The 13713-nt window shown below is 42.1% G+C and overlaps 1 protein-coding gene across 1 annotated transcript in view; it reads left to right on the plus strand.

Moving 5' to 3' along the window:
- The window catches only part of YIF1A (Yip1 interacting factor homolog A, membrane trafficking protein), a 103013-nt gene that overhangs the window by 83982 nt on the left and 5318 nt on the right, over positions 1-13713 (plus strand). The window contains exons 7-8 of the mRNA XM_069207923.1: positions 11371-11526; positions 11913-12006. Of these exons, the coding sequence (XP_069064024.1) occupies positions 11371-11526; positions 11913-12006 (250 nt within the window). The remainder of the gene's footprint in view (positions 1-11370; positions 11527-11912; positions 12007-13713) is intronic.

Here is a 13713-nt window from a genome sequence, read left to right on the forward strand (position 1 = left end):
TGTGTCCGTGAGTTATCGGACCTTTTCCAAATGGGAATAATCCCTGAAATCGACAAAGAATTGTAAACCTTCTGCATAATCTTCAACTCCAATCTCTCACTTCCTATGAAATAAAATTTGTATGTTTCCCCAATATCCAAGACTCAACCACAGCTCTGGTAGAATTCTGGTCCAGCGTGATTTCTTCGAGTAGTGTTTCTAAAAAGTGAAAGACTCCACATAAAATGCTTTGACGTAGTGGGCATTCACCACAAATCTCCTGCATCATGTATGTGCCAGACTGGGGAGTAAAGCACATGTTTTTTCCGCATAGTCATTCAGGTGACAAGTACAGCAATGTATTTGCGGATTCACTAACCATCCATATTGAAGTTGGTGGTAGACAGATTTGGAATCCTAGTCTGCCCACAGAGGATAAAACAAAAGCGGACGTCTCCTGTGCATGGCTCCTGAACTAAAACAAACTTAAGCGGGGGCTTTAAACTCTCCTTTAACAATAATATCTCAGTTATGTCCTGGAATATTGCCGGATGGGAAGCATCAAAGCTATCCGACTTGTCTATATTCTTCCCTGTAATTATTTACATTCAAGAGACTTTGCCCACAGCTAAATTGATCTGGAACTGTTATTTTATCATTGATATCCCTGCCACAAGAGTCAGACAAGGACATGCAAAGGGAGGTCTTTACGTCCTACTAACAGTAGGGATACAGTGAGATTTTAATAGTCCATCTCCCATGAAGCAATATACAGTGCATCAAAATAAATCTCCCTAAATTAAGTGATCCTTCAGCTGACACTCTATTTAACATATACATTGATGTTTGATTTAATAGAATCTACCCTCAAGTCAGGCGGCAACTCACAAACTTTAATAATGGGTGACTTCAATGCCAAAATCTCCAATCCCATGTTAAAAGCTTATAAAAATAAGGATCACGAAGAAGCCTGGTCACTCCCTGATCCAGTTTTTCCGGCTATCATTAAGGCGGATAAACATGGAAGAATACTAGTGGAATCACAGAACAGAATATTTGGATTGATAGTAAATGGAAGGGCATTTTCTGGCAGCCTTCACTAGTAAGGGGGTGGGGGGTCACTGGCTTTCCATATTGGATTATATCATAACCAGCCACGCTCTCTATCAGAAATTCCAGTTCCTTATAGCAAAATGCGTTCAAAGTAGTGACCATCCAATGCTATATTCAGAACGTGAGCTAAATCTGCACAATACATCATTGTGGCCCATAGCAGAAGGAAATGAAGAGGCTTCAATGGCCTGTAAACGGGGCAGAATTATATAGAGCTTCACAAATATTACCAAGGTGAGAATGCAGCAATTATTTCACAGCAGTTGTATCAAGTATCTGAAAGAAGTAATCCAGCTTTAACTTTTGATGAGACTTTCCAAAGCCGTCTTGTGCTTCAGAGAATGTCCGCAACTCCCAACTTTAAGGCACCCAAGAAAAGAGAGTCCCCAGAAGTTGAACTTGCATGCAAGAATAATAAATTCACCTCTTTAATTCACTGCCTTCTCAGGCTCAGGGGTCAAGGACATTTGGGCTCTGCGGAAGAAAGAAAATAAACATTGCTGGACTACTAGTAGAGCCATCATGGATAAAAACGGGACTGCACTGCATCAAACAGCTTTACCAAAAATAGTAAAATCTTCTGGTAGCTCATCTCCAAGTTAATGGGTAGCAGGAAAAAGGCACCTGCAATTCCCATTCTGCAGAAGGAATGGATAAATTACTTCTCCGAATTGTATGGGACTAATCCTTCCCAGCCTGTCAGCGGGCAGTCCACTGCGTGCATGCCAGCTCTGGAGCACGTCCAACATGTTACAGCCCCCAGTACGAACCTGATAGTCATTTATAAGGAAAGCAAGACCCTCCGCAGCAAATGGGCCCTGATAAGATACCCATAAAGTACTACAGAGTGACCCAGAAGCCTGGAGTAAGTTCCTTACTCCACTCTTTTCCTATTGCTATGAAACTGGAAACATCCCAAGTTCATGGTCAAGAAGCATAGTGGTCCCTCTTCACATGCCGATCTCCTTGCAACTACTGTCAAATTGTACTTCTTGATGCAACAGGGAAGATCTTTTCCTCCAGTATCCTGGATCAGGTTAAGGCCTGGGCTTTTTCTAGGGATGTGATACCAAATGTCCAAGCGGGTTTTCGGACCAAACAGTTAGTGATTGCAAATTATCTATCACTAATTGATAAGTATGTGGTGACCAAATTGCAAGTGGTATGCTGTGTGATTTTGCAACCGTTTTCGTTAGGGTTGATAGACCCACCTTGTGGAGGAAAGTTGTGAGAATGGGGATTCCTAGCACTTTACTGAGGATAATAGTTGCACTGCGTACTTTGTGCAGAGTTCTTATGGGCGGAGACAAGGGGTTGACCACCAAAGATATTAACTCATAATGCCCTAAAACAGGGATGCATGTTAGCTCCTCTTTTGTGTTTTTGATTTACCCAGTTGTTTCTTGAAAGTAAACAATTTTCCCCTAAAAATCATCTCAGAAGTTGTATGTTTTAATGTTGCATTAGAGAACGTCCAGTGTAATGTTATCTACAAAATAACATCTTTGAGTCTTCTCCCATATAGGTGCTACAGTCTCTCTAGTGACCACGTTAAGCTCCTGCTATAATATCAGTACATCTGATGCCGTTCTCCCATTTCCTTCCAAATAACCTTGCATACTGTTAAAGATTGGGTCCTTGATTACAGAAGCCTGCTGTTTCCCAGTCAGCCCTGCTCACAAGGTCTTTCAGCCTTCCTTTGTGAGCAGGTCTATCCAGATTCTGACACTTCATCCACCATGTGGTGCTCCATAGGATACTGTAGTGTTTTGGCTCCTGCCCTCTGCCTAGGGCTCCTGATGATGTGGCTGAGTCTTACAAGATCTTTCTGTTGTTCACCTGAATGTCAGGGTGGACTAACTCAGCAGGCATCCTCTTGCCAATCACTGCTCCCAGATGTGCCTCAGGTATTCTTCACCCAGTGGGGCATGCCGTTATTAGTTCTTCTCACTATTGCTGGGAATGCTCATTGTTCAGCCTTTTTTGCCCTGGAGTTTTCTCCTTGAAGCTCTCTGGGAGAGGTTTTCTGCCTTTGGTGAGACTTTGACATCCTTTTTGCATTCTGGCATCTAGCGCTGATCCAGCAGGAACTGAAGTAGATCAGGAAGGACTGCACAGCTTATTTTGATAGCCCCAGATTGGGCTCAGAGTGTCTGATACCATGAAGTTTTCGATCTGAACATCTTCTCTTCACCTTGGTTGCACCTGTGAAAAGACCTACTATCCCAATATGACAGCAGAGTATTGCATTCATACCCTTTCAAAAGTACACCTCCATGCTTTGTAACGGAGCACAACCAAACTAGTGGCTTTGACATTCTGCCAATGATTTTAGCTGCTAACGTTCCTTCCACCAAGTCAATCTATCCGGCTCCTGGTCTAGGCTTGTTTTGTGGTGGGTTTAAGAGGGTCAACCTTTCTATCCTCACAAGTGGTTTGATTATTACCCTAGCGCCCTCCCCCTTAGGCTTGTCTGTGGCTTTGAAGGCTTTTCTGTGGGCATAATTGAATGTTGCTTATCATCCCTTTTAGCCCTTTGTTTACCTCATCAGCCTTCCTAATTCAAGTCACCCCTTGTGATGTTTCTTATTAGGGCTTTCATATGTCTCCCCTTGCTCTTTATTTCATTATGCCACAGCACAATGGGACCTTAATTTGGTTCTTACCTTTTTTTTATGTGTACCCTTTGCACAGTTGCACCCAGAGACAACTTAGTATATCCTTTCTTCCAAAAGGGGTGTTTCCTTTTCATGTAGGGTAGTCCCTCACAGCTTGTTTTTTCTGTCTGCCATATTCCTCTACAGGAAGAGGAGAGACTTTACCTGTTAGATCATAACAATGTGCTTAGTTTCTACAACAATGATAAAACTAAGGAGCAACAGGTGAATGAAACTATTTTATTTTTTTGGTGCCAAGTTGGATTGTCCTTTGCATCACAGTGTAAGGTGTCTGGGCTCCAAAGGAGCCCCATGAAGGCTCATCCCACCAGGACAAAGGCTTGAGACTATGTTTTTGGTTAAAGATGATCTGATGTTGGACATCTGTCAAGCTACTATTTCAGAGTCTGTCATTCTCTTTGCTAGGGACTACTATATCGACTTTGGTTTGCAGGAGCATTCATTTTACCACTCAGTACATCTAAGGAGTGGACTTTACAGAAGTCCTGCATGACAACCATCGGGGTGTTACTGCTTTGATGCTGATTCAAATAGTGAGATCCCTGGAAGAGAGAAGAACCAGGTGCTTACCTTTGGTAATGCTATTTCTGGTAGTTAACTACAGAATCCTTACCTCCTGCCCTTCTCCTCATTATGTGAATTGGATTTTAGGAGGTAGTAGGGGCCCAAGCTAATTGCACACGGTCAACTTCATGATTTTGTCTGTTAAGCTCAATGTCTGAAGGTGCTTAAATAATCATGGTGAAAACTGATGTCTGTGAAAAGTGGTGCCACCTATGTGTCTCCAGTTCCGTAGGTGGGCCAAAGCTGTATTGTCCGATGGTGCCAGCTACCTGAAGCCAAAGCTGTTGTATAATGTTTGCCATACCCAGTCTAATGCTGGCAGGGTAAGGGGGTGTAGGGGTTGAGCAATCTGAAATTTAATACAGTATCCTCAAACAAGAGGTGATTAAACTTGGAAAAAATGTTCTGGTGTGAGTGATGAATAAAACTTCCTTGTAGATGGGGAAGTTCTAGCGTTTGTCTGCATGGTAATCATAGTGCACACATGGCCAAATTATAATTAATGGAAAGAAGCATACCTGTGGTGGGTGTTGCTGTGAATGTGGTGTCAGTAATCCACACTGACCTATTAAACTCCCCAATAAGATCTGATATCATTGGCTTATACACACACTCTGATCTTTGGTCTCATTAAAGATACAAAGGGAGGCAATCTTAAAACCCCTTGAGAATCTAGATAATTACCTGTGCCTCTTTCTTTATACCTAGATGCCATTAACTGTGCCAGCCCAGAAGGAATATGTTTTGCAAAACATTTTTCTAATAAATTCCTTGCCAATACTGACTCCCACAACCAAAGCAATAACATTCATTAACCTGCCTTTTCACAGCTGCAGATGTGTAGTGTCTCCTTAGGAAGAGATTTCACCTTCAGTTACCTCCATCAACTTTGATATTATCACATGATTGAGACCTACTTTAATGAACCTCTTCGGTCCGCCATCAATCTTTCTCCTCCCAAAGTGTCAATTGTTCTCAATCGAAAGAGAATAGAACTCAGCTAGCATGCAGCCAGAGTTCACAAAATTATCTAAACTGTAAATAAACTATCACTGAAACATTCTCGGCTATTTCATTGTCTAACAGTCCCAGGCAGCTTGATATTGGGCCAGTGTGACTCAACCAAGGGGAAATTAACCATGTAATAAATCAACGCTGCAGTTACCCTCCCCCTCCCCCTCCCCCCCCCCCCCCCCCCCCCCCACCCCACCCCACCCCCATACACCTCTCTGACTAAAGCCATTATAGCAATATCAGAAGTAGGATTTTGTGGGTAGAATATATGTCCAATATAGATACGATTATTTTGTACTATCCTATTGTTCTGGGTCTAAGGGATGTCCTAATGAATTTGGTGAGCCAAGGGGCACAACTTGTAAAGTTGGTAAGGGGGGGTGACTCCTCGATTAATTCAAGTGTCCAATGGGATTTCCCCTTATTCACTGTGCCTCTCCACAAGACCCACTTCTAGACTATAGGGAAGAGGTTGGTAAATCTATAGATCCTTTCCACTGCATAAATAAACTGTTGCCATGATTACTTGAAATCGGTCTGGTATAAAGTCAAAGTTGAATGACAAGGATTGGTGAATTTTGATAGATTCTTTTGATGTTTGCATGTTTCAAGAAACGTTGGTTACTTGCGAGGCATATATTGGGAATAGAAACTTATCAAGTGCTTGCTTAAAAAAAAAAAACGTTGGCCGGCCATCGGGTGGCCTAAGCAGATGGATTAACACATCTTTGTCTTGCACCCTAGAACAAACTCCCACTGAGTCTCAACATATTAGCCCTAAGGTTTTGCCTCAAAAATCAAGACGACCATTTTTCTACTTCATGCATAGAATAGAAATACTTCCTGTTCCCTGGAGTCAGTAACATTAAACTATCTGGGGAATTTTTTTATAAGTTCACATAGAGGGAAGTCAGTATCTCCCTAAATTATAATTACAAATAGTTCATTCGAGCCATGAAAATTTATTTATTTGGAGGTAGCCAAGGAAAAGAATGATTCCTGTGGTATAATGGATTTGCTAACACCCCGAGAAAGAATCCTTCAAAATTGGACTTGCTATTAAATGACCTTTCCTTATACTTTAATGTCTTGCTTGTAGCGGATGCACTCCTTCAGACAGCATGGCGGCTCCTAGGTTTAGGAGAGGATCTTAAAGATGTAACACTAATGATGTACTACTTAATATACCCTTATGGTATGCAATGAAAGACATGATGGTATTAGCGAGACAAAGTGGTCATGACCCTCTAGCGTTATACTTAAATGGTTCCCTGATCTGCTGGAGGGGAGCAGACAGATAGACCCTTTAGTTGCACATATAAAATGGACCAGCATTAGTGGCAACATAAATGCAATGATCTGTGTATGAAGTAATTAGCAAGAAGCTGGATATTGCCAGCGTTAATCAAGATAAACCCATATTCTAACTACAAGTACATGAACTACTGTTCTTGGAGCTAAACAAATTATTTGAAAAGAATGCAGGCGGGCTAGAGTCCCAAAGGCTGACAGTGACTAGTTTATTGAGAACTGTTTGAAGAAAAATCAGATGGAAGAGACAAAATAAGTATTTGGCATGTGTTGCTGTAGGTACATTTGCTCTGCATACCAATTACTGCCATCTAGTGTTGGGTCTGGAGTGCTGCAAGTTCTTTTTCTTCGAAGAAGAAGCATTTTTCTGTGTCACAGGACTGAGTAACACCTTCTCGGTGATGCTGTGTATGGGCGTTGACTCCTTTATGAGATTGTTTACTCTCTGCCATCTGGTTCAGATGTGTGTCTTCGTTCAGTCTTTCAACTCTGTTTAAAAATCTTTCTTTCAGTCTTATCTTTAAGATGTAGGTGTGTCTTGTTTCTCCCCCCCCCCCCCACACACAGTACAACACAGCCACGTCTTGTTTCGCCCCCTTCTGGCTTGCAAGCCCGGGGCTTCCTCAAGGTGTCCTCGTCACAGACTTGTTAAGGAAAAGAGGGTGGAGTCTAATATCTGTCAGATGCTGGTCATTTCAGTTGGCTTTGCACGGGCTTTGGACTAGAACCTTTTTGTGGTCCAGCTTGACGTGGCTCAGACTAAGAAGTGTTACTTAGAAAATAGTGAAGCTTGGATCCAGCAATGATCTGTTGTAAAACTGGGTTTGGCGGATACCAAAATATTCCTTAAATGTCAGTTTTTTTTAAAGCTTCGGCTGGTGGTTTCAAGGGACTTGGTCCTACATACTCCCCAACGAACCTTGACGCAGAGCTGTGCATTCTGTTACAGCAGGCATTAGCTGGAGGTCAGAGTGCTAGTTAGTGTGCTGGGAGGTCCTCTTTTGTAGAGATTGTGCTGTCCAGCTGAATGTGTTGTTAGAATGGTGAATTCGGCAAGGGTTGTTTCTCCTACAAATCATCTAGGCCAGAACTTGTGTTCAATGAGAACCACTGAACCTTAGAACATTCTTGCAGGATACAATTAACTTTATGCATTTACCATCTTGACTTAAAGCTAACTGATTTCTATGGCAAATAGAAAAATTATATTTCCAAAGAGGGGCATTCTTACGAGAATCTAACTTGAACTGCCTACTTTGTAGCAATCAGGAGGGTACCATGATTCTTTTGAGGTAGAGTATGGTCATCATATCACATGACTTATATACTTTGTTGGTTACTGCTTCTACTATGTGGCTATGTAATCCTATATCCTGGTCTTAACCTATTGTGTACTCAAGGTTTGTGACTCTAGTGTTTGAATTCATGCACAGTGTGATGCAGGAGTGTAAGCATTGCGGCCTATCTCTAACAATCCATTTCAAACCCTCAGCAGTGCGGTCCTTCACAAGTAGGCGATAACAGGGAGGTCTAGCTCAGTGAAAGACTGACATCTCAATGAGCCAACCCTTTCCCATCTATTTACTTAGTTGGGCTGGATTGTAAAGCTGACCCATCGTACCGTACCCTAGGATGAGTAAAAAAAAGGCTAGAGTTACTGGTTTTTTTTAATTTTATTTTTGTGTATTTTTAATTCTTTTTTTTTTTTGGTTTCCTCAACTCATCTTCCATGTCTGTCTGCCTTATTCAAAGCAAGGGTCAGCTGAACCCATTTTGAAAACTCCACATGGTGGTCGAGGGGCAAATGCCCTAATGAATGAGCCACAGTTGTTGTTCACAACTTGTGCAGATGGCCATACATTACACAGGAACCCCAAGCAACCGTACTATGATAAGTGAGGTAAGATAGGATCCTGCATACAAACTGCTGCTCTAGTAACTCAGTAGTTTGGTTCCTGAAGTCATAATACAGTATTTACATTTATAAAAGAACACACACAAGTACCAAGGAAGGCACAGAAAATGATACTCCTAGAACTAGCAGAGGTTTGTAACCTGGCGTGTACCTAACAATTATCACTTACAAAGGTACATCACTCAGGAAATCCAGAACCTGTGTGTCCATTGCAAGTCGAGGAAGGCCAGAGCTCCACCAGATTTTCAGAATACTTGCATAACTTAAATTTACATATAGTGAACCACAATGGAAATTATGTACTTCGTCATTGCTTAGCCTTGAAAATTAGGACATAGGCTAGATAGCTCTATCTTCAGCCACCAACTTCTGCATTTAAGTGATAGTGCTGTTAAGTCTGTGTGTGCCTGGCAGCTTTGCATACATGTAAAAAAACATCGGTTTGGTCCTTTATTGAGGACTGGAGCTATAAGGGCAGGCTTAAAAGATTAAAAAAAGACACTGTCTTAACATGGTATTGGAATGTTTAGGTCTTGCCTACTAGACTGCACATGCAATGTCTATATCGAGATGTATTGTTAGCTTATAGTGTTATAGGAAATTGTGGCTGGCAAGGTACCCCCAACCCCTCTTACTGCCGTGCAGATTTGGAGGTGCCTTACTGCCAAGCAAAATGTGGCGATCTGATCTCCACTTCTGGCTTGGCAGATTTTGGGGGGGCTTCAATAAGTGTATGTGTGTGCACGAGCGCGATTGGGTGAGGTGAAGGGAGCTGGAGTGGGTGATGTGGCTGTGTGAGTATGTGCCACTTGCCTATGTCATTGATGTTGTAGTGTATGTTGTGTTGCTGCGTGCAACATTCAGGTGTGTGTTGTGTGGCAGACGTCGTGAAGTGTGTAGTTGTGGTGTGTGTGTATGTGTGTAGTGGTGTTGGGTGTGGTGCAGTGTCAATAGTGTATGTTGTCATGGAAGTACATCACTGGATTTGTGTCATCTTCATGTTGTGGTGGAATGGCAATGGATAATAGTGTGTATGGGGGGACATATATGGCAAAGGTAGTGTGTGTGTGTGTGTGTGTGTGTGTGTGTGTGTGTGTGTGTGTGAGACGTAACTCTGTTCCATAGCCACAGCCGTTTTCTGATGTTCAGGGATGTGACCACCCCCACGCCCACCCTCCCCTCACCTGTCAGCAAACCGCAGCCAGTACACACACTGCAGGATTGTAACATCTAAATGCGGCGGGTGGAACACCGTTGACTTGAGGATGTTCTTGGGTTTGCTGCCCTGGTTTGGCGAGAACACCACCAAGATCTAAATCGGCCCTAAGACCTTAAAAGAGCCTCTCATACACATGCATATTGATGAGCCATATTTTGCCACCCACCGAAGATTTTTATTGAAGGTGGTGTCTCATCTTCAGTCTAACGAAGAAAATGTTCTAAACAGATTGTAGAAAAACACTCCTATTATAGAGGTTTTAGGAAGACAGAGGTACAAGGGAATGGGAACCAGGGGGAGTGCCTTTGCAAAGCTAGGAATGGAACTTCTGTTGGTAAACAGTTGCACGTATCACACAGAATCCATTCTTCAACAGCTTAAGGGACCGCAGTTACATTTTCTGTGACAGCAGGTAATTTGAGCCGTGTAAAAATATTTATATTACATTATCAATGCACAAACATTAATAATCACAAGTGGGATAGGCAGGTCTTAAAATGTCTAGCACTGCATCATTTGCTAATCATTGACAATATAAGCTACTGCTTGCTCGTTTATTCACTGCATGCGAAACAGCAGAATAATGTTGCACAATAAACGAATTGCTTGGCTCACATGAATAGTTGTGGCTAGGGTGGTGACCACCCAAAGATCACAAACGGCCAAATACAACCATCACCACAGAGAATGAAAAACACAACGAAAGATGGGGCTGATGTCGCAATTTGTGGTGCCCCAATCTGTGTTCTATTTTTGTCTGATTAGACATTCCAGTTGTCAACAGCTACAACCTCAGAAGCCGCTTGAGCAGACTATACACTTGTGACTAAACCAATGGATGGGAGGATAGGTACATCATGTGAATCAATGATTACTGGAGCAGAAAATCAGTTGTTACGGGTAAGTAACGTTTTTCATGAAAAACAGATACACATGGATACTACTGCTTGACTTGAAAAAGATCTGTAGAAGCACATCAGCCATGTTTTGAGATTTCCACTTGTTTATAACCCTCAAATTACTATTTCTCGGTTGTCATGCCACTTCAGTCTCTATGCTGTTATGCCCAACTCTGCAAACTAGCTAAAGTGAAAGACTGATGATCCAAAACGTGAGATTCTTGGTTAAAAGAGCTTTAACATCAAATGTAACAGTCTTGGTATCTACATACCCACATAAAAGTATTTCCTTCCTCCTTCCATTTCCCTTCCCTCATTCGATGGTTGCACTCTGTTCTTTCCTCCTTGTTTGTATTATTACTCATCAACTGCTTTATTGGGGATTTGATTTACAGATAGATTTTTGGGTTGTATTGAAACACCATATATGAAATTGTTGGGTGCCAAAAAAAAAAAAAAGGGAAATAAAGCATTTTCTGGGTGCTCACCAACATATCATTGTTTCCTTGATTTCTTCCAAATCTGTTTCTCCAACTCGCCCGCTTACCCTCTCTTCCATTGTCCTCCATCCAAAGGTGCTGGAATTCTTCAGCTTTCAGGTTGCAGATAACCTGCTCTGTCCACATGTGCTGGACTCTTGTTTTTGATCACAGATCCCGTCCCCTTTATCTCTTGCAGGTTCTCTCCAGAGGTGCTAGGGCTGTGTGCCAGTACTGCCCTTGTTTGGGTCATTATCGAAGTGTTTGCTCTCCTCCTCAGCTTGTACCTGGTGACTGTGCAAAGCGACCTCACAACATTTGACCTTATTGCCTACAGCGGCTATAAATACGTAGGGTGAGTGTGTTGATGTAGTGAACCTGTCCATCAGGCCTCTGGTCTTCACAAATGCATTATGTCTTAAAGCAGTAGTTTCCAACCTTTTGACTTCTGTGAGCCCCTACTTTGTCATTACAGTAGCCTGTAGAACCCCACTGTATCTTTATTGGAATTTGCCCCCCCCTCCCCCCACAGGGGTCCCCTGACCACAGGTTGGAAAAACACTGTCCTAAAGTATTTAATCACTAATTCACCTTCTTTGTTTTTCTCACCCCATATCCCTTGTGCCCCCGCTGTATCTTGGAACCTTGTTCTCTTCACATGTTAAGTACCTTAGCATTTTTCACAAATGCATGTCTCATTTGTCATTGAATGTTTCTTTTTGCCTTTTAATTTCCTCCTAGAATGATACTTTCGGTCCTCGGTGGGCTGATCTTTGGCACTGATGGATATTATGTCACTCTGGCTTGGACCTCCTGTGCCCTCATGTACTTCACAGTAAGTGCCTGTCTTTTTGTGTCTTTATTTAGCTATGTCTTTGAGGAAGACACAGTGGCTAGGTTAATGTAGGGTTGATAACCTACTTAAACGTAGTGGTTTGAATCATGTTTACTGTGTGGGTAATCGTTGCTTTTTGACAATTTGGAAGTGCAGGCATGCTTATCTGGGTGCATTTACTCTAACCACTATGTTGTAATGGTAAGCGTGTAATTAATCTTCTTACCTCTAAATCTACTTATCTACTGTTACCTTAAAATGTAGTGGTTAGGTCAATGAAGCGGATGCAATATTTCTCATTGCTTGCAATGCATGCAGCATAGAAGTGGCGTGCCCAGGCAAGCACAGCTTCAGGTTTACCTATATTTAGGTTTTGCCTGCACAGCGCTTGCACTGCGCTTGCGATGTCTTATGTTACAAAAAACAAAATTCTGTAAAGGGACTAAGAACCAGCCCCTACTTTGCCTCTTACTAACCTGAACTTCCCGTTTGTTCATTCAAACGTCGCTTGAATTTATATGTTTTTTATTGGCTAGCAGGTCACTTCCTGCTCTTCTGCTCTGCTTTTGCCATCATGTTGAGTGTGGCCGAAGTACACCTTCTGTTTTTTTTGGTGATTGATTACTTGTTAGTGTTTATACATGAAAAGGTGAACTAAACACAAGTCAATCCGCGTTGAAATGTTTGTAAAGATGTCAGCCATCTTGCAATGGAGCATAGAGTGCAGATGCACAGCAAGCCGCGATTGGGCTCATTATGTTGTTTTTCATTACTTAATAATTACATTTCTGATGATTTACAGTTGTAATTATTTGTGTTAGTTTCTTAAATTACCACTGCTATTTTCATAGATAAGTCATCTGTAAAATTGGGTGACTTTTTTTATTTTGCATTGATATTCTCTCAGTGACTAAGTAACAGGCAGTCACAAGTGCATTTATGTTGCAGGCGCTAGGGTCATGATTTGAATGGTGCAGCTGATACAGTGGTATCAGGGCAAAAAGTTGTCAGAACTCTCCTGAACACCACATATTGCAATATTTTACTACTAAACAGGCAGTCACAACTGCAGTTACCTTGTAGGCATTAGGGTTATGACTTGAATGGTGCTGCAGGTGCAATGGCACTAGGGCCACAGTGTGTCAGAACCCCTCTAAATGCAGATTATTGCTATATTTTACTACTAAACAGGCTGTCACAAGTGCAGTTAACTAGCAGGCACTAGGGTCATGATTTCAATGGTGCAGCAGGTGCAGTGGGACTGGGAACAAAAGCTTTAGGCACCCTACTAAACATTGATTGCTATAGCTTACAAGTAAACCGGCAGTCACAGGTGCAGTTATTTTGCAGGCACTAGGGTCATGATTTGAAAGGTGCAGTGTCACTAGTGCCACAAGGTGTCAGAACCCCTCTAAACATAGATTGTAGCTAAAGTTTACTACTAAACAGGCAATCACAAGTGCAGTTGCCTTGTAGGCATTAGAGCATGATTTGAAAGGTGCAGCAGGCGCAGTGGCACCAGGTCCAAAAGCTCTAGGAACCCCACTTGTAGGAAGTTGGCTCTGTATGTGCTATTTCAAAGTAAGGAATAGCATGCACAGAGTCCAAGGGTTCCCCTTAGAGGTAAAATAGTGGTAAAAAGAGATAATACTAATGCTCTATTTTGTGGTAGTGTGGTCGAGCAGTAGGCTTATCCAAGGAGTAGTG

This window comes from Pleurodeles waltl, chromosome 9, assembly GCF_031143425.1.
Source record: "Pleurodeles waltl isolate 20211129_DDA chromosome 9, aPleWal1.hap1.20221129, whole genome shotgun sequence".
NCBI classification, from domain to species: Eukaryota; Metazoa; Chordata; class Amphibia; order Caudata; family Salamandridae; genus Pleurodeles; species Pleurodeles waltl.